This window comes from Centrocercus urophasianus, unplaced genomic scaffold (genome assembly GCF_019232065.1).
Source record: "Centrocercus urophasianus isolate 14NV4802_14NV808 unplaced genomic scaffold, USGS_Curo_1.0 seq_24, whole genome shotgun sequence".
NCBI classification, from domain to species: domain Eukaryota; kingdom Metazoa; phylum Chordata; class Aves; order Galliformes; family Phasianidae; genus Centrocercus; species Centrocercus urophasianus.
Genome location: NW_024884800.1, coordinates 11,718,717 through 11,742,691, shown reverse-complemented (window position 1 = coordinate 11,742,691; position 23,975 = coordinate 11,718,717). Strand labels below are relative to the sequence as shown.

Here is a 23,975-nt window from a genome sequence, read left to right as displayed (position 1 = left end):
TTGCACAAGGATATCAAATAAGCATGATTCAGTAATCTGTTACATGGCTCAGAAAACAAGATCCAGCTCATGCAAGTATAATGGTACTCTCCTGATAAGCGCCTGCCATACAACACCATGGCCACATGAGAGGAATGCTAATGTTTGGGTGCAATCCTCAGCCAGGTTCAGATTGCTTTTTCTGCTGCATACGAACTGATTTTCTTCTGATCTCAAATACACATCAGCAGCAACACAGACTGTACAGCCTGGCCTGCTGGCAAGTTAACAATGCTAAGTATAACCTGTTTACCATTTCAAAATGTATACATATGAGTAATTCCCTGCATGATTCATTTAGCTGTCTTTGTTGTTCCTTAGCCAATCATACAGTTATTTTAGAGGATCAATAACTTTATCACCGCAATGAACAAAGGGACTTTCTCTTTTCCCTACTTTTCAGAGAACATGGGATGTTATGGAGGGGTCACAGAGAAAGAAGGAAAACTTGTTAATTTTTCACTGAAGTCCAGTTTTGTATCTTCCACGTGTCCCATACAGACAGGAGGTTCTGCAGTCTTTGCTGACCCTACAGCAGGTCAAAGAAAAATCATTTTGTATTCAGATCCAAACATAAAATCATCTTGATGTTCTTTTCTTCCTCATCAAGTGACTCATTCCTTCCCTATACTGCAAAATCAACGCACTTTGGTGAGTCCTCAGTACAGAGCCCAACAGAAAAAGTGAACCAAGCACAAAGTTGAATATTTTTCTAACCAAAACACTAACAGGATAGAATCTGCAGCTTTACCTCTTCCGTTTTCTTAAGAGAAAAGACTGCATACCCCAGTCCTGTGCAGGATATGGCTAAAGAGAGAAAGGTGATTTCAGTTACCCAAGGCCTTGACCAACCGATTTTCATTTCAGCACACTGAGGCTTCTACTCCCCACACTGTGTTCCCATAGCAGGCCAAGACCAGCAGTCAGCATCCATAGCTCACAGCCAGAAGCTGGCTTTGAGAAAAGGCAGGGAGCACAGGAGCTGGTCTGCGAGGAACCCACAAGGTGCTGAGACAGCCCTGACACTTTGGCTCCTTCTTAGGAGCTAAACCTCAAGCACTATGACAGGACCTATTCTTCCCAAAGCCCAGTTCAGCTGTTAGCACCTCCAAACCATGGGAACCTCAAGAGGGCAAAGTTCTGAGATGCAGCCTTGGAGGAATTTGCACCTCTCAACCCCGCTCACAGGGGTTCTGTGCCCATGCATTGCATTCAGCTCGGCTCTCAGAGTGCGCTTTCATCTCTCCCCATTTTAAAGAAAGCACTGACCACCCCACCCTGTCCTACAACAACTGCTGAGCTATTTACCACTTTGAAAGGAAATCCCATGTCACAACCCCTAGGAGCACAAGGAATAATGTCCGGAATTCCTTTATCTGTGACTAGGCTTGGCACACAGTCTCTTTCCCGTCTCTTAAGTATACACAAATATATTCTTTTCTTTGTTCAAGGCACTGGGCCCAGATTTTAATGATGGTTTATTAATTTTTTTTTTCTAACGAGGCTTTGGCATTACTAAAGAACAAATGTTCTTTAGTGTTTAGGCCCTTTTGTTCTTCAAGGTGAAAAATGACTATAAAGAATAGGGAAAATGAATCACTGGTCTTTGCCCTCCATAGTAAATTTGACCCCCAGAACCTAAAATCAGTGTTGTGGGCTAGTCAGGAAAATGATGTAGTGAGTTTCACTGCAAGGCTGCTCTGCACGATGATTTTGCATGAATTGATTAGAATGGATCTTCCTTTGGAGATTTTCAAACCCTCAGCCAGCTGCCGTCCCACTGGGTGCTGCACAGAGGTGGCTGCTTCACGCCGCCGTTCGCCTCCTCCAAGGCCAGCAGGACACTGCAGCCTGGAGCATCTGCGCCAGGAGAGAAGAGGGAAGTCTATGGTAGGAAGCGGCTGGGAGCAAGGAAGTTACAACAGAAATGTTGGCACCAGCAGTCTGAGGGAGGCGGGGGAAGCAGGCAGGAGAAGAAATCTTTCCAGGAAAAGAACATTCATAGCAGATACTTCCAAAAATACAGTATCATCACACTGGAGAAATGTTTCAAGTGTTGGCAACGCTGCCGCCTTGGCCTGCCGCTCTTTTCGGTGGCTACAGCGCCCTTGCAAATCCGTTTGACAAAAGTGCTTCTGCTTCTTTCCTGTCGAGTCCTCCCATGCAAAGAGAAAGACACGCCAGCGGGGGACCGCAGCTGCCCCAAGGGACGTGCGGCACCCGCTGCTCGCTGGGTGGTGATGTTAGAAAGCTGACAGCCCTGTTGTAGTACAAATATCTCAGCAGCTGAAGTTTACTGGCTCTTTTATTTATATTCCTCCAGCACACATGCAACACCAGATGTGCTGTGGCTGATTCCTGTGTATTATGTTTGATGTCTCTCATCAGAATCAACTCTGGGCTAAATTCAGAAACTAAACTGTTTTCAGCAGAGATAAATATTTAGTCAAGCTGGTGATTGGCAAGGCTGTCCCTCCTTTTGCCACCCCTTTCAGACCAAAATAAAGGCAGCAGCTCAGAGCACAAGCACATCAAAGCCCTTGTCTGCACACTGAAAGAGAGGATTCAGTAAGAGAGAGCTGAAAGCAGAGCACTTACACAACACCATGTCTGTGAGCTGGACCACAGCACCAATTTAGCACCTGCTCTTATCTGTGTGCTGCCAGGCTCTCCCCTGTCTCTGGGGCATGACAGACTGTGTTGCTCATAGATGTTATCACAGCCTCAGACAACAGGGGGAGAATAAATTACACAGCTTGCCTCGCCGTTTGTCAGGTATGGACGCGTGCGTGCAGCTGCCTTTGGGTGTTGGATAGTGGTATGTCTTGATCTTCTGTTGCCCTCTTTGTTCTGGTCCTTAAAGTGTCTGTAGAACACAAAGGTTTCAGTTGTAGGACAGTGACTGGAGAGGCTGTACACATAGGTTTCTCCTCACTTGCTGACAGAATCTCTCATTTCTCCGCTCATGGAGTGAATTACACTAGGTGAATATCTCCTGCATGCCCCTCTGAGCTTTGCTCCAAGGTCTACTCCAAAGGGGCCTCTTTCCTGCACCGAGATCATCCACAATGAGATATTTCTCAGCTCCAGCCTGCCCACAGAACAGGGGCTGCTGTGGCAAGAAGCCCTGTCAGAGCAGGAAGGATGGTCTGGCTGCACGAGGCTCAAATGAAGGAGCTGAAGAAGTTCAGTTGGCTTTTCTCTTATCAATCATTTCACTGAGCCATTATAGAGGTTCAGCATCATCTGCATCATCTTGATAGTTTCAAAGAGATGCGACTGTTGTATAACAAAACTAGAGGGCAGTTGTCAGTTTCAGCAGCCCAGCATTTCAAATTGCATGCATGTCCGTTTTGAGCAATGCTGATTTGGGATGCATGTGCTATTTGCAGTAAACAATCTGACAGTGTTGATATCATATATAAAGGCGAGCAAACATCAGAAACTTACCAGGGAGTACCCAAAGTCCTGAAGAGGGGGTTCAGAAATACCTCCCTTTTTTGTATCTTACCCAATATCTGCTTTTGAACGAGCTCAGAAGAGATTGTTATTCCCATCAGAGTGTTGCTGTGTTGAAATGAGGAATTTTTCAGGAATTTTTCATTACTGTTGGCTCTGGCAGATAAAATATTGGCCATGCCAAAGACAACAAGCTTGGGAATATGTTGCTTTTGAGCACAAAGACACCATACTCTTAGCACTGCAGTTCACAACAAATGGATTGCCCCAGCTGACAGGTAGATTAATAGCCATGAAAACTGATAATGCCCACATAATTTTGTTTTAGATATATACTTTCCTCTTAATTAAAATGACAGAATAGCATATTCCAATAAAAACTCATTTATGCTGTCCCATTTTAAGTAAGATAAAACACTCAGTAAGAAATTAAGCAATTCTAATTTAGCTTGGTGCAAAGACAAACTTTCTACCTTTTCAATAATATGGTCCTTTTCAGACAGTGTAACTACACCCGAGAAGTGCCACATTCTTGGCCATTTGTATGTCTGAAGAAGTGGCTGAATGAGTGACCGCACTCACACTGGGGCTCAGTGCCATCCCTCTCTCCAGATCCTAGCCATGACTCTAACCCTACCCCTAGACTGTGCCCAGGTCCAACACCCACCACCATCTGCTTTCTCCATGGCTGTGCTCACCCTCCAAGAGTCTCCTGGGGTGAAGGTCCGATATCCTGTGCTCAAAAATGCAAAAGGCTTCTATGGAAACTGATACTTAAGACCCAGCATTAAGTTTGGGTAGATAAGGACTTCTTAGGAAAACACTCCTGCTTGAGCAAGGTACTTGCCAAAATGACAGTAACAATAACAACCACAGCAGCCTGTGTTTCCAAGATTAGTTTTGTGATCACTTATAAAGGGATTTAACCTCGTTACATGTTTGTGAAGTTAGTAATTAATTACTACTATATACTGCTGGAAACTGAAGACAGATAAGTATCTTAAATAAGATCATACAGGAAGCCTGCAGGATGGCAGGAATTAGAACTCAAGTTAATTGACTCCCAGTTCTCTGCTGAGCTGCACAGGAACTGGAAAGAGCTGACACCAGTGAGTATCTGGGGCGCACTGCAGTGCCCTCCCTGTGGAGGTAACTGGTGGGGCAAGTACTTGGGGCAGCGAGAAAAGAGCGTACAGAGTATGCTGAGCTTTGCTGCATGCTGCTCATTCTTCCTCCCCCCAAAAAACATGCAAATTCTAGAACAAGTAAACTCCTGGAAAGAAGGATCTCTCCTTTTGCTTCCTCAACTTTGATTAATCTTGTATTTGCTCATAACATCTTGCACAGTCTCATATCTGAAAGCACCCTGTTTCTGCTGGGGTGAATGAACTCATTATAAACAGGCTGCAGGGGTGTAAGGCTACCTTCCTCCTTTGAGGAGGGGAAACTCCTTCTGAATGTCAGCACAAGCACTCAGCCACACTCCAGGCTCATTAACCAGCTCTCCAAAAAGCACCTCCAACATAGTTATGCACAGGGGAGATGAGAACAAACTCTCAGTCTGGAATCCTTTAACTGTAACAGACACTCAGCAGGGGAATCCATTAGACAGGAGCTGAAAATTAGCTTTGCAAATTTCTCTGTGCCAGAAGACACATTCTAAAGAAAAGCAAGAGGCTTTTTTCAAGAATGGTTCTACTTGAAGCGACACCGCATCCACTTGCACCTACACTTGCTTCATTATTCCTCTGAGGAATCCTACAATGTACGTGCAGGATGAGAGGCTAAGGGGAGCACCATGTTAAAAAAACTGTTAGGAAAACTGTAGCCTTCAAGCTTGGGGCATCGGCGCCGTGCACCTGATGGCAGCAGGTAAACAGACTGCAGGGAAGCAGAAACAAGGGGAGGCGTGCCTAGAAGCACCTTTTGGCTGGGACAGGCAGCATTTCAGAAGCAGGCGTCACACTCCAGACTGTGCAAAGGTGTTTACAGAAACTAGGTAACAAAGACTGACCTAATCTCTAATCTGTTTCATCCTCTTGGCTCAGTTCCCATGCAAAGTACATGAGAATAAAACATGTTCGTGCAATAGAGCAAGAGCCAAACCCAAGTTCTGGAGAAGTCTGTCTGGAAGACAGGGAGAGATTCATCTCTGACTGTTCAGGCGACGCCTAGCGCAGTGTTTCAGTCACAGTCATTACAACCTTAAATGCCTTGGTATCCTTGTAGTTTTAAATGACTTTTTCTCCGATGATGGAAGTGGAAAATGAAGCAAAATCCCATCACTGTGGTACCTGAGCTGCTTTTTCTCCTCTAAATGCTAATTGCCCCCACTCTCCAGAGGAAGTGCTGATCTCCCTGAATTACAGAAGAGCAGACACATCAAGCAGCTAGCATCTCTGTATGGCAGAGAATGCCCTGCTGCAGCTGCTGTTCTGGAGTTAATGCTGCAAAGCCACTGCAGCTGTGCCTCCACATGAGCTCCCCCAGGGTATTTCTCAAAGGGCAGGGAACCAAAGCTGAGCTGCTCTCACAGCATGGCTTACATCCATCCCACCTGGCCACCCCAGGTGGCTTAGAGCACAGCACTTGGCCAACAGCCACCCCTGCATCTCCCTCTCAGTCTCAGTCTGGCTAAAACCCCACAGACCCTGCCTAGTCCCCTCTGCTCCCAGCCCTCCAAACCCCAAAAACATCCAGGCACTGCCACGTCCACCCAAAGCACCTCTACTCAACCTCTGCTGCAGAAAGGCTGCTGAACGTGCGCAATGTCTAATAAGGCAGCTGTTCAAAGCAGAGGAAGACATCAAACCAGATTATGCCCAAGTCCATGTTCCTAAGAATGTAAAGGAAATGCAGCCAAAAATGAACTATACAGCTACAGAAAGTTAATGTATGCTCATTTGTATATCAGAGCATTGTCCAGGGGAACTCTCAGTTTCCTCTCAGGATCTATAATGAATAGGCCTGTAAGAGAATGTTATGGTTGCAGAAATTTCTCTTTTCCTACTATTTTACTCAGAACAATATAGAATCAAAACAGAACAGCAGCCTTTCAAAGACTAGTAGTACAATTCCCACTAAAGAACATCACTTCAAACTTAAATGAAGGAGCGCAAGAGACCTTTGCCCTGTGTATGTTGAGAATCCCTCCCTCTTTACCATATACACTGCACAGAGATTGCTGTAAGAGATACCCTGCCCACATCCCCCACGCCCACTGCCACCACTTTGCTCTCACAACCAGCAGATGACAAGACCAGAACCAAGATAAGCAGGAAGAATTTAAAACAAGGAAGATGAATAAAGGAACAAGGTTGTTCTGAGCTCTTCTGATGATGATTAGCCCCTTTCGCTGTATGTTCTTACATGTGATAAGCATGGCTTTAAATTTAGGGAGCCTGTGTATGGTGACACTAGACATGGCCAAATATATTGGTCAGCTTGAAAACATGGAAGCAGCAGCCCAAAGCAGTGGCTCTGCAAGGTGTTAGCTGCCTCATTCAGCAAGGTGAAGTACTTATCTAGAACTGTACTGACGGCGTTAATTATGGCCTTACTAATTACTAGCTATCACTGCTGTTCAAAGGATACGGAATAAATGCACAGAAAGAGTTTAACCACTACATCAGAAATGTCAAGAACCTATAATCAAAATTCCAGGGTCCTAGGATAAGACATTCATTTCTTCCCTTATGCAAATTGTCAAGCACTAGACTATGGATTACAGATCACATTTGTCCTTTTGTTGAGGAAAAGGGCTTGTTCTCAGCATTAGTGGTTTCCACTTTATCAGTTGCATAGTGTGGTTGCACAAGGCGTGACCCAGGAAAGGAGCTGCCACATGAGATGGGGGAGTAATGACTGCATCACTGCGATTTGAATGCACATCCCTCTATCACTGCACAAGGAGAAAAGCTTTAGTGGCTTTTCTGTGCAGCAGACCAGCCCCTAAAGGACATTCTGCAGTACTGCACTGGAACACGAGCACAGAGCGCCGTTCTGCTATGTGCACTCGCAGACACTGCAGCAAGTAGCCATCCTTACACAAGCATCTGATTTATGCTGATAAGAAGTTCACGCTATCAGCTTTGTGTCTCATATTTCTGGCCTAACTGATTCTATTCAGTCCTTTGTGTTACAGTGAGTATTCCTCTTTTCCCAAGCAATAGCTGCCTGTTGCTGAGGGACGCATTTGTCTTTTTAATGTAAGCTGTTTTGAAAATAAGATTTTTATATGAAATTTCTGTTGCATCAGGAAGGTGTAGACTGAAATTCTTAACTCTAGTGGTCCGACTGACAGACATCTCAGTCACAGGTGGACAGAAAGGCAGAATATGAAAGTCGTGTTGGCCAACCATGTATCCATGTATTTAAAAGTCTGTAGGAACCTTTGGTAATACTGTGATACCACAATACGCTATAGAGAGAGCAAATGGCCTTGAACTGCAGCTATACAAACTCTTCTCCATGGGAATCAAGTGCAGCTTTTCCATTAATCCCACTTTGAGCACAGCTTCTCTGCCCTGATTTTCTCAAAAGTGCAGGACAACTTTGGCAAATAAAACTGAGATTTATACACAGACAAAACTGTCTCCACTTCTTTTGTCCTTCTGCCAGCAACTCTCCAGAAAGCTGAAGATACTGTCAAGAAGAATATTAAAACAAATTGTGGCACGTATTCTCAGGATGGGAAAAGGAGATCCTTTCTCTTGGGAGCATTAATCTGTGCTCGCATACTCGTAGGATGTCACAGTGCCTGTTAGTTGTTGCCTGTCCTAGATGATATTGTATATCAGCTCTGACATGTTGGATAGTACATTAGGGAAGAAAGGTTAAAAATGTAATGTTAATGACAACCACAGCTATGCACAAACTTCAATAGGGATCAACTTCAGTGACCAGAAGACAAACTACTTCACAGTTTATCAAATTAAATTAATAATGGTATTTCACCATGTAGATTTCAACATTACATTTCAAATGCAAAGCAGACAACCATAAAGAAGGTAAAGTACACTGCTAATTTATACCCAATGTTTTTATCCTTGGTAAAAAGATCACAGTTAGATTAATACACTGTGAAAACACATACTTCAAAACTCCCTAAGGGGACTTCATAGCCTTCTTTTCTAGTCTAGCACTGCTGACCTGTTATAAGCCTTAGGATAAGAGCAACCACATCTACTGGTCTTTCTAGCTGAAAAGTGGATAGATTGGACAGTACCTCCAAATAATCCCACATCTCCATAATGCTAAGAAGTCAAAGTCAACCTTGTATATGTCCTTCTTCAAATACAAAGTTTCCTGATGGTGACTTGCATCTGGAGCCAGATGGGGAGAACCTCTGACATCCGCTTCAGCCTCCTGCCGCTGTCTGAACTCACCTTGCCCAGGCACTTCCTTCATTCCCCCAGCTGTATCATTCTGGCCCTTTTGCTTTGACCTGCACTGCTCCTTCACTAGGGCAGCATGTTACTGCCCAAGTAAGGCTGCATTTTACAAGTGGTGAAATGCACCAAACCACAGTGACCCAGGGAATGGAGCCACCCGTGGTTATTTTACTTGGGGAGACAGCTATGAGAAAACAGACCAACTGTGAGCACAGCCTAGAAACCCCGGAGGAATTCCAAACCTATAAACACATCACATGTAAGACTTGCTTCATCTCCCTTCTGGACGAAGCCAGAAGCCAATGCATCAGTGGACTAAGTAATAAAACTGTTAATGGATTCATTAGCAGCTTCATGCTCACAACTGGGCCTTGCTTTCCCAGAGACCCACAGTATCATTATATTTGGAAAAGTCATCGCTGAGTGGGATTACGAGCTGTGAGAAACACAGGCCCTCTTTCAAAGAGAGATGGGCCAACTGCACTGAGATCACATCCAAAAGAGGTTCTGCCCCAGGCAATCACTCCCCATTGCATGCTGTGCTCGGTTCATGCTGACATAAGATTTTGCACATTAATTACTCTCTCTGGTAGTTCCTATTGGGCCAGCCCCTTGTCTCTTTCAGAAAAATTGCCAAGGTTGAAGAAAAGTTGTTTTAAGCCCAAGAATGTCCAGGCCTATCAGGACCAGATCTTCAGGGCCAAAATAAATGTAAAGTGAAAGCATACCCTGCTCCATGAACAGCATTAGGGGCTGGCAGCCCTGAGGGACCAGCTGGCGCTGCAGCCTAGGTATGGGGCCACACACCAGCCTTCCTTCATCACCCAAGAGTAAGCAGGGTGCTGAGCTTTCTCATAGTGAATTTTCATTTCCAGAACAAATTAGGATTTTCCAACAAGATGAGTAAAATCTCTATCTTGGAAAGCATGCAGTGAAACAGCAGCGTTTGGTGCATTCTTTTCTCACTCGGATTCTGCTAAAAAAACGAGTGTAAGCAACCACAATAAAATAAATGTTCTTGGTCACACAAAGGCAAATTCAAAGACAGGCTGCTGTCTGAAGCTAAGCTACTGCTTTAACCCTGTGTAACTGAGAGCAAAGATGGTCCCAAGTGCATGAACATGAAATGCAAATAATCCAGACGTCATCCACTTGTAGGAAAAAAATGTGGCTAGCCAAGAAGTTAGCAATCCTCTCTGTTTTACACCATGTCATAGCTCAAATTGTGTTTAAAAGGTTCTCAGGGTGACATCATTGTTTGCATGTATTTGAATCCCCCTTTAATTGTAATAGTACAAAACCCTTTTAAGTAGCTCAACTTGCTGTTTAGCTCCCTCCTGCTGTGTCATGCAGCAAGAGCTGATATAACTTCCTCGCCTCGTACACATCTACGCAGAGATCTGGGAAAAGCATTTCTCCCCACATCTGGGCACTGCATTACTAGTTCTTCTGCTATTCCATGTAGGTTAAGGAGAAAAGCAGCGGTGGGCTTTAAGCAGTGGCTCTTCACAAATTCCTTTTCATTATCTTTGCAAATTAGCACCGACAGCATTAACTCAGGAGAGATGCAGCACTGCATTCCGTGGGCACCCTTGCTATGCGGAGAGGCAGGATGTACCTGGTGACCCAGAGCCACTCAGCACTGCACCTGTGGGATTTTTGTTTTCTGCAAAAGACAGGGGCCTGGAGGCTTGCAACTGGTAATCCTCAGTGCCTTGCTTCCCTCCTTTCAAACGCAGCCCCATACATCTTCCTGTTAATTTTCTGGGCAGTCTCTTCCAACAGCCGTTTCCTGTATGAAGGCGTACTGTAATTAGGATTGCCCACAAGAAGGTGCTGCTGTGCTACTGTGTGGGCATGAATTATGGCCCCTTGGGGAGGCGGCTTCAGGCAGCTGGAAGAACAAGCAAAGAAGCAGAGGGGAAAAACACTTTTCATAACTCCTGGAGGACGCTGTAGTAGACATCTGAACCTGAAAGGTCTGGAACAGCAACCACTGTGCAACCAGGCCCAAAAGCTAGGAAAGTCTAGGCTCAATATCAGCTTCCACGGATGATCCCTGTGGATGCAAAGGGACAAACCGAGCCCTTCTCAGTAGCTGTATGGGAATCTGGAATCAGGAGTGGGGTACTGGGAGGCTCCACTCTCACATTACCAGCTGCAGGCTTCTGGAGACAAGGAGGAAATTGCTTTAATCCCCAAATTATTGTATTCAGCGCTAATTTCAGTTAACGAGACATGAATTAATGCCAAACAGGATGAAGCCCAAAAGCCACTTTTGTGTGTGTATTTGTGGGGCGCATCCCTGCGAGTGATTCGGGTCATCCCATTTTACTTATAGCGGTAGAGGAACACGCAAAGTAGCCCCAAGGAGGTTGGTGCTTTTCCTGCAAATTGACCTCAGCATATCTACAAGAAAGAATTTAAGGTGTGCAATCTCTGAGCTGCGGGCTCTAAGGAAGCAAACATTTTGGCTGAAATGTTTTAAATTCATAGGGATTTAAAAAAAAAAATGGAACAGGTAATGACTAGGTCAGGTTTCCTTGACCCTCAAATCAAGAACAATCCCAGCAGGGCTGAAAACTCCCCACTCTACTTCCTTGGCAATCATGTTCCCACAGTTCAGAAAAACACAGGAAGATCTAAGGAAATCTATGTGGAAATGCAAAAGACAAAGGCAAGTGGTCTGAAAATAGAAGGCCGGTCCATATATTTCCTTTACATTCAGGGCCTGATTCTAGTTTTTGGCTGAATTCTGAAATCTCAGGGACCATATGCTTTTGCCATTCTCTGCAGGGCACAAAGGAAAACTGGCTTGTTTGTCCTCGAGTGGTTGCAAGGGTTAGAGGAGGTTCTTTCTTGTTCGAGGACTCTTTCCAGTGCTAAAAGCTTTGCAGCTTAGAGCAACAACAAAAACCCTGAACACTGGTTACGCACACTAGAAACTAGCTGTGACTCCTTTTGCACTTCCTGATATTGGGGGGAAAGCTTCCAAAAATTGCTCTTGTAAAGGTCTGTACAGCATGAAAACTTAATGTATCTCCTTGCAGAAAATGAGGCACTCAGCTGCAGATCTCAGACCCTGGCTTGCCAAATCCTTGCACCAGACACAGTGTAAGAGGCAAAAATCATTTTAGTACAGGGAAGAGAAACTGTGCAGACCCCAACATGGAAGGGCTGAGAAATTCCTTCTGGCTTTTTCTAATGTAAAAATTCAAGGAATTCTGAGCCCTGAGGGGAATTGAGGAGACATCCAGGGGGGGGTGGGGGGGTGAGAGAAGAAGGAGGTAGGATGTAGAGAGGACAAAAAGTATGTGCCATAAAGACAGACTAATCCAATGACTTGGAATGAGGGTATTGTGCTGCCTTATAAAACAGTTCACAGATTTACTGTCCATCAGAGTGCATAACTGTATTAAACTGTTAACAACAACTCAGTGCAAAGTTAACATCTGCACCAGGCAGCAGCTCAGCTTCCCTCAGTATGTGAATTCATTGCACAGCCTTTGTAAGTATGGAGCTGAGATCCATCCCTCTGACACATGCAAAGCACTGTCAGCGCTGGCCCCGTGCACTGCAGCCCTCCCTGCCTCAGCTTCAGCAAAGAAAAGCACCATTACCCAAAGCTTCTGCTCTGCAGGGGGTTGGACTTGGGATTCTTTCCAGTTTTGTAATTCCATTACTGGCGAATGCAGAAGATATGATCAGGTCATAAAAGCAGCCACAAGATTTACCTTGCTAAGTTCTGTATTTATGTTCATACCTGGTTTCAGGCGGGCTGGGGATCCCCACACAAATTCAACACCCCAGCAGTGTGGAATTTATATGACATGGGCAGTAGTCAGTTTTGCGCATCACAGCCTCATGAGATCAGACTCCCTGCCTTGTCTGAACCTTCCTCCTTCCCCACTTGAAATGAGTGGCTCGTGGGCAGGTCTCTAAGATCACAAGTCTTAGATAGGAAGCTTTGCTTCACATGATTTGTTCTAATCTTGCCTTGCTGCTGGTGATTGCAAACTCTCCGCTGCTAAAGTTCTGCTCCCTGGGGCAAGCTTCAAGCATGTGCTTTTATTAAACGCCATTTCGAGATAATAAGCTTGGCTGGCTGATTTTGGCAGGTTCGTCTATTTTCTCTGTGGCCTTAAAAAGAAAGACTAAAGAAGTGCCAAACTTAGGAGATCAGTTCTTTATTACACACACTTAATGCCCACTTGTTTATGTAGACCACCTCTTTTTGCTTGCGTAGCTCAGTGCAGTTGGATTCTCTGCCCACAAGTGAAAACTAGAATGTCCTGGTGGACACACAGAAGCCTTCATGTCTTGTCAGTCATCTGAGCTGCTTTCTAAAGGAAAACACTTGGGACAGGTCTGTTTTGCTCCTAGCTGTTGTTTAGATATTCTGGACCTCTTTTAATTACTTCTACTTGTAATTCCCATTCTAGTGACATCAGGTTGGTCTAGAGAAAAAAGGAAAGGCAGAGCACAAGAGATAAGAGGAAACCTCAAAATAATGGCGAACTTCAGTAGAGCTTACTTCAGTGTCCTTCTCACACTGTGAAAGTCAAATGCTGCCTCCTGGAAATTTCCTGTGTAGTTTAAAAAAATGCAGATTACTGCTGCTGCCCCCAAAACTGCTTTGCAACGTGAGCTGAAGCAGTTCCTCATTCATCCTGTCCTTTTCTGCCCAAGTGACCCTTGCTGCATATATTTGCAAACATCTTTGGAAGCAAAAGATGTGTTTCATCTCTGAGTGAACACAGCGTATGGCAGATTTTCACCTTCCTTCAAACTGCACTGGCAATTTGGAAGACAAGCTTATGAAAAAGGCAGCCCACCTACCACTGACTGAACCTAATAAACCCCTGTGCTTGCTGGAAACTTTTTGCCCTTGTGTATCAGCCCACTAGCAACACAAGTATTATATCCAAAACCAAACTTGATATATTGCTTCAGATTGAAGTAGATTGTGCAAACAATTCATCATACAGTCAGCAATTTAGAGAACATGTGAAAGGAACACGTACCCTGCTGCTCTTATTTAGATTCATGTGTATTGGCAGACCAAGGAGGACGTGTGTGCAGATAAATATTTTTGAAATTTTTAAAGAAAATATGTGAAGTTCTTGTAACAGAGACCTTCAACAGGTTTGTATTCCTAGTACTCTTTTGGGTACGATGCTCATTTTTAGAAGCTCAGGGAGCACTGAGAAATACTTTGCATTTTTTTCCTTCCTTAAATAGATGAATTAGTGTAAAGAGATTTCCAGTTGGTTTTAAAAGTGGCAGCTTCGGGCAGAGCTGCTCATATATCACAATCTTAAAAAAAGTCTCCTCTGCTTTTTATAACATTTTCCCACAGTAAAGCAAATATTTAGGGATAACACCAATTAAGAGACGTATTTTCAGTTTACTGGGACCCATCAGCAGCCCATAGTGTGGGCTCTCCAGTCCTCAGCTTCTCAGAACTGACTGCCTCGGAGAAAGGCAGAAGCACAGCCTTACTGCCTCAGTCTTTGCAGTGGTGCATCCTGCAGCAGAGCCTGCAGTAATCTATGCAGGAAGCATCCTAGCTGGAAAACTTGGGAGGATTCTGAGCTCCCAAAGCCTTTGATTTAGCTACTTATATGTGGCATATTTGAAATGTGTCCACTAGTAAGCTAACTCTGGGCAGCCTGGTCTGGTGGCTGGCGACCCTGCCCATGGCAGGGAGGTTGAAACTGGATGATCTTTGAGGTCCTTCTCAACCCAAGCCATTCTATGATTCTATGATTTGTGCATCTATTAGTAGAAAAGTTGCAAAATGCAACAAAGAAAAATGATTAATTTCGAATTTATTTTAGTTTCAAAGGGAACAAGCAGGATCTAATTGTTATTTTGGAATCTGGAAATGTTAGTTTTCCAGGATTATAACACTGAAATTACTGTGTTTATTCCAATACCTGAAAACATATTTGGATTGCTCATACATCAAAAACTTTTGGACAGTAATATCAAGGAGTAAAAGACATTTTTCATGCAAGATACAAGATGTTGTCAGCATCAGTCATTCTTTGCAGGCTTTTTTTTTAAGGGCTACCTAAAACTTACATCAGCTGTTGCATCTCCATTACTATCACTGTAAAAAGTATTTGGTGGAACGGCCCTAACTGGTACAAAAAGGAGTTCAAAAGAAGCTACAAAATGAACAAAAATAAAATGGGTATTTCATGATACCTGTAGAACCATCTTAAGAAATGCAGAGACACATGAAGTATTTTGAAGGTATGTTTTATGATGAGGCAGGAAATTGTTAGGATGAAGTTTGCATGGTCTCTCCTTGTGCTAAACATTGACAAAGACTGAATGAAACAAACTGGATTTATCAGGAGACCATCCTCTGATCTGGATGCACTTTATGGCGAGGCAACTTCTGTCCTCTGGCAGCCATGGCACACACCTCGGTGATCTGCTGAGCAGACAGGCAGGAGGCAGTGACACAGCAGCTGCTGTCAGGCACAGGTACAGAAGCAGAGGACACCCCAACTCCTTTGCTAAGGTTGGATAAGAGCCACCAGAGCCTCCTTTTTCTCTTGGGTGCCTGGAAGTCTTGACCTGAAAGGCACCCCTAGGGCTGGGCAGCTGCACTGCTTTCTCGCAGCACCTTGGGTCAATGTCTTTTCCAGCTGCAAAGTCTTCTATCTGCATTGCAGATAAAATTGTTGGGATTTGAATCAGATTCAACTTCTTCAGCATAACTTTGCCTAATTTTCACAAAGATCCCAGAAAAGGTTTAACCTACAGCCTGCAGGATAGATCTCTGCCTCTTTGGCCTTGGGAGGTCAAACAGTGATTAAACTCCTTGCAGGAGATGAACTTTGAGGGAAAGGTGACGGAGGAGTTAACACCTCACTAACATCAGTGCTATCCAGAACCTTCCCACTTCCTGGCCCTCATTCAGTTTGGCTTCCAGCCTAATTAGGGCACTCAGACACTGTGCTAACAGATCATCTTTACCTAATGATGGACAAAGGTCTGACAGCAATAATGCTGCTTCCAAATCCATCACCAGCCTTTGCCTACAGGGACAGCTAGTGATGTGCCCATCTTCCTTTCCTCATCACAGCATGCAGGCATTGCCTTTCCTCATCCTTCTTTGTGCCTGGCACCGATGAGACAGTGAGCCCAGACCAAGTTCCAATGCTGTTAGCCCCAGAACTATCAGGCAAGTAGCACTGGTGAATGAGGAGCCAAGGCAGCACTGAAGTGCAGGCAGCAGGCCTTTCACCTGGCTGCCCCTGCGACGTCTGCAGTGCTTTGCTTTTCCCTGCTACTCAGGACACCTGTGGCAGGACAAGCTTTCTCTCTTCCACCAAATACTTGCCGCTCGTTCTGGTCCACAAAGTCCGTGGTGACTTACAACTTAGTGACATTCAGGCTGGATCTTGGCGACATGCCCTCTGCACGCAGCCCCTCCAGCCTGCAGCCCCCAAAGGCAGACAAGCCCCGCGGGGCACACACTCGGGTTCAGCTCTTCGAGTGCAGGGAGCTGAGGGAAGAGCCGGACAGACACCTGAAGTGCGCTGCACCGGCTGGGATGCACACATCACATCTGTGAATGGATGCAAAGAAACCAAAGAGACTCCCCCCGCAGTACGTCCAGAAGCGACCCTATTAAAACCCAACGACAGACAGACGGCAACGCGCTGGAGAAGGAACCCTTGCGCTGTGAGACGCGTTCCCTCGTGCCGCCGGGAGGAGCTCCTGTAACTCGCAGCACGACGCGCGGTGCTACGAACGAAGGGCACGGCGCCCCGTCGCGGAACGCTCCCGCCCGGCTCCCGCCCGCCCGGCAGCCCGCGCTCTCCTCAGCGGCCACGCGCCGCCCCCGCGCCGCCGCCCCTCGCGCCCCCCAGCGGCCGCCGCCTCGCGCTCGCCCGGGCGGCCCTCCGATCCGTGCGGCTCTTACCGAGCGTCAGCAGCAGCGCCTGCAGGGCGCAAGCGGCCAGCGCGGGGCTCGGCCTGCCGAGCATGGCTGGGGCGGCGCGGGGCGAAGCGTTCTTCGGTCTGTCAGAGCGGGCCGTGGGACGGGACGAGCGGAACGCGCGCACCGCTCCCACTTGTTGGCTCCGGTTAAACTGATCTCGCCATTCACCGCTCCGTCCTCGCCGCCCGTCCTTTCTTCTCCAGGCGTTCCGCCTTTTCCCTTGTCAGAGCAACTTTATCCCTCGCTCTCCCCGTGCTTCCTCCGCGCCAACCGTCCCTGCGGGGAGCCGCGCTCCGCGAGGGGTTACAAAGCGGCTCCGGCACCGCCGAACTCCGGGAGAACTTCCTCGGGCTGTGCGGGGCAGCGCAGCGGAGCGGCGGCGCGCGGTTCCCGTCCGGGCGGTGCAGGTGCGCCGGGGCAGCGCCGCTACCTGCCGGGGGGCGGCCGGCGGCAGGGGGGCATGGCCGGGTGCCGCCCCGTGCTTGGCGCTCCCCCACCCTCCGGGTCCGGGTGGCTTTGCTGGGAAGTTTGATGCGAGCCCGGGATTCTTTATAGGGACAGGAAAAAAAAAAAAAAAGAGGAGGAAGGAGAGACGTCACCAGCCCAAGCCAAGGGACTTCACTCGCTCTCTCCCTCTCCCTGTCATTTCACAGAACTCCTGGATTTCCTGTTGCTGCTGCTGCCGCTTGAGAAGGGGCAAAGAAGCGAGCGGAGCTGTTCCCGCCGCCTCCCGGCGTCGCCCGTCCCCGCACGGCCGGAGCTGCGCGAGCATCAGGTGGCAGCGCCTCGCACCGTCCTGCCGCGCTCCCCCGACGGCAGGGAATGCCCGGCCCGCAACAGAATCACTGAGTAACACCCCCCGCCCTGGGCACGGGGTGGGGAGCGCGGGGCGATGCTGCTCGAGCAGCAGGCTCCCTGCCGCAGCACCCCGCTGCCCCTGGCCGTTCGGCAGGTCGGGCTCTCCCTGTGCTGCTCCCTGTTCAGCCCTGTCCTGCTCTGCTGCCACTGCCACTCAGCTCTTCTTGGGGCACAGTGAAAGTTTCTTGTCCAAACAGAATATTCTGGGCAGCCCTAATGTCATCATTTACATTACTCAGCTGCTTCCCTACTCTCTTACGGACTTCTCGTAACATCTGCTTCTGTGTCACCCAAGCATTATGTTCGGGCATTTGGGTGGATAGATCGGATAGATCCACCCACCATCGAGGCCTCCTGCCTGGCCCCGCGCCTCTGCTCTTAATATGCCAGGCAGGAGTGGAGCAGAGTGAGCACTCCCGTGAGGTTTTGGTGGAAGACGCCTTTGCCTCGGGACAGCTCAGCCTTTTCCTGGTTCAGCACTGCTGCTTTAACCACAGGTGCCTGCTGCCAGGGTCAGAAAGGCACCCTGGGGATGTTCCTGTGCGGAGAAGGGACACTTGTGGAAATGCAGCCGGCATTCGGGTGACAGGAAGGAGCTCCTCTGTGCTGTCCTTCTGGCAGTGCACGCACCACTTATGTGGCTTTTTAAACATGCAAACCACTGCACTGTGCTGATAATGAGAGTGTGGTGGAAGACTCACAGACTGTCAGTCCTCATAATGCCACAAATGAGACACTGGGATTAAATGACCAATTACAGTGAAGCACTGTCAATCCCCGTGGCTGAATGCAGGGTTTGTTTGCATTTTTTGTTACTCTAGCTCAGTTCATCCAAAGAGAAGAGATAGACAGCAGGTGCATTAGGGCCTTATGCTGAATGTATATCAAAGGTTTCAATGAATCTGAACTGTGATGAGGATATTAGGAAGTTTCCAATGTCTGTTTCTATTATGCTTCTAAATTCTTAATGCATGTACTGGTATATGTGCTACATCAAAATACACCGGAGCAAAGTGAGACGTAGATATGGTTCTATGACTTACAAATTCATTAGTTATCCTGCAAGGGAAGTGGGTGCATCGGAGGATCAGAACTGATTCCTGGTGTAGAATGTTCCAAATTCAAACAACAAATTGAACACAGAGTAGCCCCTAATAATTCTATGTACTAGAAGCATCACTTCTTATTTACAATATTAAATCAGGAATGCTATTCTCAATATCACGTGATGTCACAGTTAATGCCAATTTTCCTATCAGTGCTCAGATCATTCTTAAGATGACTAAGTGTATTTTCTATGCCTAGAGTTTGTTTTTAGGACATAAAACTTTCCCTGGATCTGTGTTACAGGAATGGACTTTTAAATAATCATGGATAATAGCAAAGACAAATTGTACACTAAGCTTAACTGAAGAATGAAGATTCTAGCTCAATTATGGAACTGAATGGTATTTTTGGCTTGCAGGGAAGCATTCAAGAATTCATTGGAAGTTATAGAACAGCTGCTAGCAAACTGTGTCGTGTTTATGTCATGCTCCAAAAAGTCTTTTATTTGTTGATAAATTTAATTGATCATTTAATTGAGACCAAATGCCCATGGTGTGTGGCTTCACAAGGAATTCAATCTGAGAACCTGGCCAAATGATTCTGGGAATTATTTTGAATTCTTTATTTTCTCCCTCAAAATATGCCAAGCCAAAAAGAAGGTTGTAAGAATGTCATGTTTTGGTCCTGAGCATCCTCACATGCCTACAGCAACCAGTTAGAGCTTTCCCAAAGCACAGAAGACTTCCCTAAATGACAGATTGTTCCATTTGTACAGGTGGAAAAAGCAATTTGCTAAGCCAACTTGAACCTCTTCAGAGTAGTACAGGTCGTTTTGCTGTGACAGTTATTCCATCTGAGGGCCGCAGAGCTCCTTGCTGATACTAATGAACGTATTCACAGTACCTGTGGGATCTGAAGTTGGGCTAGAAAAAGTCATTTCACTTCATTAATGAAATGCTCTTACCTTTTCAGAGGCACTTGGCAACTGTGTCAGTATGGCCATAAATATATAAAATAGTAGTATAAAGAAAGCGGAGGGAAGTCTGGTGGAAATACCAGACAGCAGGGATGCTGGGCAATAACCTGCAAAAATCTGGCCAGAATATCAGGGCTGTGGCCTGGTGTACCATGAAGTACTGGATGTTTCATAGGGCCAAGGCAGCGTAGTCTCAGACCTGTGCTAACTGCAGACTCTGAACATGCAATTTGCTTGGCTGTTCCTCGGATGACCTTCAGCCTGCTGATGGCATTGGCCCAGTATGGAAGACCACGTGCAGTGATCCCTTTTGTTAGCTTGGAAGAGGATGGTACCTGAGCTGGGCAATTCTTCACTTAATCTTGCCCATCCTATGTAGGTCTGTATCTAGGAAGCACAGCAGAAGGGATGGCTGCTTATCAGAGCAGGACTTGGATTTGGCCAGCATCTGTGACTGCATGCTGTATTTAGCCTTAGCCAAAGGTAAAACCCATCTGAACTACACATAGCCATCCAAATGTTAGTTGTCTCATCTGGGCTGGTTATCTGGGCTGGCCTGCTTTAGTGACTGCAGAGATCCTCTTTAAAAGAACAGCTTATCCAGTGTGTGTGATGCATCTGTTTTACAGACTTTCTTTGGCAAGTGCCCGCTTCCTTTCCTCAACAATAGTGTAGGATTGAGGCAAGTTTGCCCCATAAACCTAAATTTTAGCTGGTTAGTTCTGCCTGTGTCTTAGATAGAGACTCTTAAGTGATAAGACAGCCTTTCTTGTCAGCTTGTCACATTTTCCTGTGTTTGTAGTCTATAATAGGGGAGGAGAAGTGTAGTGACTACCTTTAAAGGACTGTGAGTTGGCAGGGTCAGGGATTTGCATTTCAGTGTGCCATATGAAGCAGTTCTATATCATTTTCCCAAGAAGACCTAAAATCCTTTTTGAATACATAGCTTTCCATGTCCTGTAAATCCAAGCATCCTAAAGAGGTGGTGGAAACAGGCAGGGCATTGCAGGAGGGCCTTGCACTTTCCTGCGTTGTTCTGGGATGAAAAATGTGCATGAGTTCAGCTACATATTTGACAGGAACATAAGGTACCTTGGAGGCATACACAGACTTCCAGAACAGGCGTGAAGCTGGCTGTGTATGGGTCCTTCAGTTAGTAAACAGGGTACGCAGCCCATCCCCAGTCCCACCTTGTCTCTCACACAGCGAAGCTTTGCCAACTGTAGCTGCCTTAATCCTAAGGAGAACTGCAGGACCGTCGCTGGGTGTGCCTCTCTCCACGATCTGGTCAGGCTGTCTTTGATTCACGCACATCCTGTAGTCCCTTGGTGATGTAAAGACAAGTTAACATTGGCAGTCTGTGTGCAAACAGGGTGGGGAACTTTTTGATGAAAATATTTTTCATTGGAAAACGGCATGCTATCAAAACATCAACTTTCTGAGGGAAGTCTCAGTTTGGAATTACTTCTAGGGATGTAGCTTCTGGGAGGAAAAGCACTGTCCCAGACTTGCCTGCAACTTCGTGATGCCTTGTGATTTTAAGACTCTACCCTGAATTAGGTTAGAAAACTTTATTGTGATTTCCCATGTCTTGCAGGAGTCCTCTATTCAGCAAATCCATTGACTGTCCTTCGGCTGCTGCTTTCAGCTTCTTGCAGACATGTTTGCTTACTTATTCTTTTGTTTTGAAAAATATAGAAGGAAAGGCTTCGTGAAAACCCCATTCAGCTTTTCTAGCTGGGAAAAACATTTCCTGCTCAGCTTTTGTTCAAATTCACAGTAGTACCATAGGTGAAAGCTAGCAGCAAGAGATGTGGGGCCACAGAGCCACGGACGTGTTTCTCATGACTTGCTGCTTCTCTGTGGGATGGCAGCTTCAGAGGGGCTGAGCAGGAAGCACACGCAGTTGTTTGTTACAGAGTCTGTATGCACTTTCCTCCTCTACACACTAAGGGAAAACAAGCCAGAGAAAGGTTCAGTGAATCACCCCAAATGCAAAAGCTGGAAGAGATCTCAGTCACCTCAGCAGCAACAACAAAGCAAAACTTAAAGAATATACTGCAACCAACTCTATTTTTGTTCATAAATTGTTAAGTATGAGGTGGTTTTGTTTTGTTTTGTTTTCTTCCTGTGTTATCCATCCCTGACTACCCATGATCTGTTACCCATCCCTGACTAGCATCCTAGCAGGTTCTTCCTGACTTTCCAACTGAGACTGCCTGCTTCTGCCACTCCTGTCCCAGTCACAGCCTGCAAGCTGCTCTCCTGCCAGGCAGTCCTACGGCACTTGCAGTGATGGAGAAATGTGTGGACCTGCCTGAAAACACCTCTCAAACATATGTGTTCAGCTAACGGAGGAGAGCAGAACATCTCATCCTTCTGTTGGAAACGGGAGATTAAAGGATAAAGATTACGCACCTCCCATTATTTGTCGCTTTGAACTGCAGTTTGCTCTGTAAAACTTTAAGTGGGGAAAAGGTGTGATGTTCCATCTCTTTGTGTTCCCTCTGTGAGGTTGTTTTTGAGCATCTCCTCGTAGCTGTTTGACTCAAATCCTTTATAACTGAGGCTGCCTGGGGAGATGCTTACAGCTTATAAATATAATCTAGGCCTTGGGCCCGTACGGCTCTTAGGAAGAATTAACTGGTTTGGAGCACAAGGCAGACTTCTGAGCCAAGAGTACAAAACAAGAGAAATGTTAAGGAAAATAAATAGCCATCAACAAAAGCAGACAGATGCTGGGTTTGATCACTATTTTGTTCTGCTAGATTCTGTGGCAGAAAGTCAAAGCTACCCACCTAATGAGGAAGAAATTAATGAGCCTGGCTTCATCCATACATAGCATTTGAGGTCAGAAAAAATTCTATCCCTTTGAGTTACGTTGATCCATACCTTTTCCTTGCAGTGACCTTCCTCAATCGGAGCCCAGATTTCATGTGAAAGGTTTTCCCTCGCCAGAATGTGAACTTCAAAGTGTGAGAAAAATGGGTTTCACCCAGCTGTAGGCCTCACAGTGAGCAACCAAGAATGCTTGTTTTATTTATTTTTCTTTGGATTTTAATTCCCTCTTACACTTTCTCTCTCTTTGGGGGTAAAGCTGGATTTTCTTACCAGTAAGGCTGAGAATGAGAAACATGATTCACATCTGAGGTATTCTTCAGACGTTCCCTTAAAACTAAAGATTTCTGCTCGCATCCCCAAAGTATGCTCAGCAATTAGAACTGTCTGGTTGGAATCACTGGAGTAGAGGCAGAAAAGCCTGAGAGGAAGAAAAAGCACAGATAGGCCTTAGCAGTGGCAAGACAGAAAAACACTGGCAATTCCAGAGTGCTCACATTAATCAAGACGCTGGACACATCCATCATGAAAGTGTGAGGGTTAATTCAACCCATAGCGCAAGGCTGGAATCCCATACTGTGAGCTTTTGCTTTTTAACTTGGCACCAGAGGGGCACTGTGCCCAGTTCATCACCAAACATTTGCCAATCCTTAGTCTGAAGATTTTTAAAAGCTGCGTTATGAGCGCTGCTCCTCACTCCAGCCTTCCCCTGCAGTGGAGTTTGTAATCAGCCTATCCCAGCCTGTTTCCTCACCCGTTTGTTACCTGTCATTGACTGCAGTAACTGTAGAGCAGCGTCTGGAGCAATGAGGTGACATTGCGCTGGCATGGAAGCCGGTGGGCAGAGGCCAGGACAGCCCTAGATTTCCCCCTGAGCAGGCAAACTGTACAGCAGTGCTGCACAATCCTGTTCTGATGGCCACCAGCTGTAGAGCATGTGATAAGCTTACAGTGGTGTGAGAGGCACTTAATCATAACACAATTTTTTCTTCTTGCTGTATATGCTAAAAGAGTCTGCTCAGCAGTCCTTTCATTGAGCTGCCATCTTCCTGTTAGATTTCGCAAGTAAATGCTTCTTGTCTCTGTAGGACAAGCACTGAGATTATCACTGGTTACACTAATTCCAGTGTGAACCAAAGCTACATGACTCAGTGCAGCCAAGCCTGTGAGGCAAAAATAGCGAACTGGTGTACTGAGATGGTGGAGAGAATCAAAGAGACACTGTGTACCAAAATTAATATGTCTGCAAATGAGGTTTCAACCAATGCAGAGCCAAAAGAAATGTTTCTTCCATAGACTTACTTATTTTTGAAATCTGAAAGGAAGCAGTTGCTAAAGACAAGTGGACATTGTGCTGAAAGTTTTAGAAATGAGAGACGGTGGCACAAAGACACTGATAGTG

At 46.0% G+C, this 23,975-nt stretch overlaps 1 protein-coding gene across 2 annotated transcripts in view; it reads right to left on the bottom strand.

Moving 5' to 3' along the window:
• The window catches only part of LOC122163917 (vascular endothelial growth factor receptor kdr-like), a 119,993-nt gene extending 102,768 nt beyond the window's left edge, over positions 1–17,225 (bottom strand). For both annotated transcript variants that reach the window (XM_042825492.1, XM_042825493.1), the window contains exon 1: positions 16,837–17,225. In XM_042825492.1, the coding sequence (XP_042681426.1) occupies positions 16,837–16,900 (64 nt within the window). In that variant the 5' untranslated portion in view covers positions 16,901–17,225. The remainder of the gene's footprint in view (positions 1–16,836) is intronic.
• Between the last annotated feature and the right edge of the window lie 6,750 nt (positions 17,226–23,975).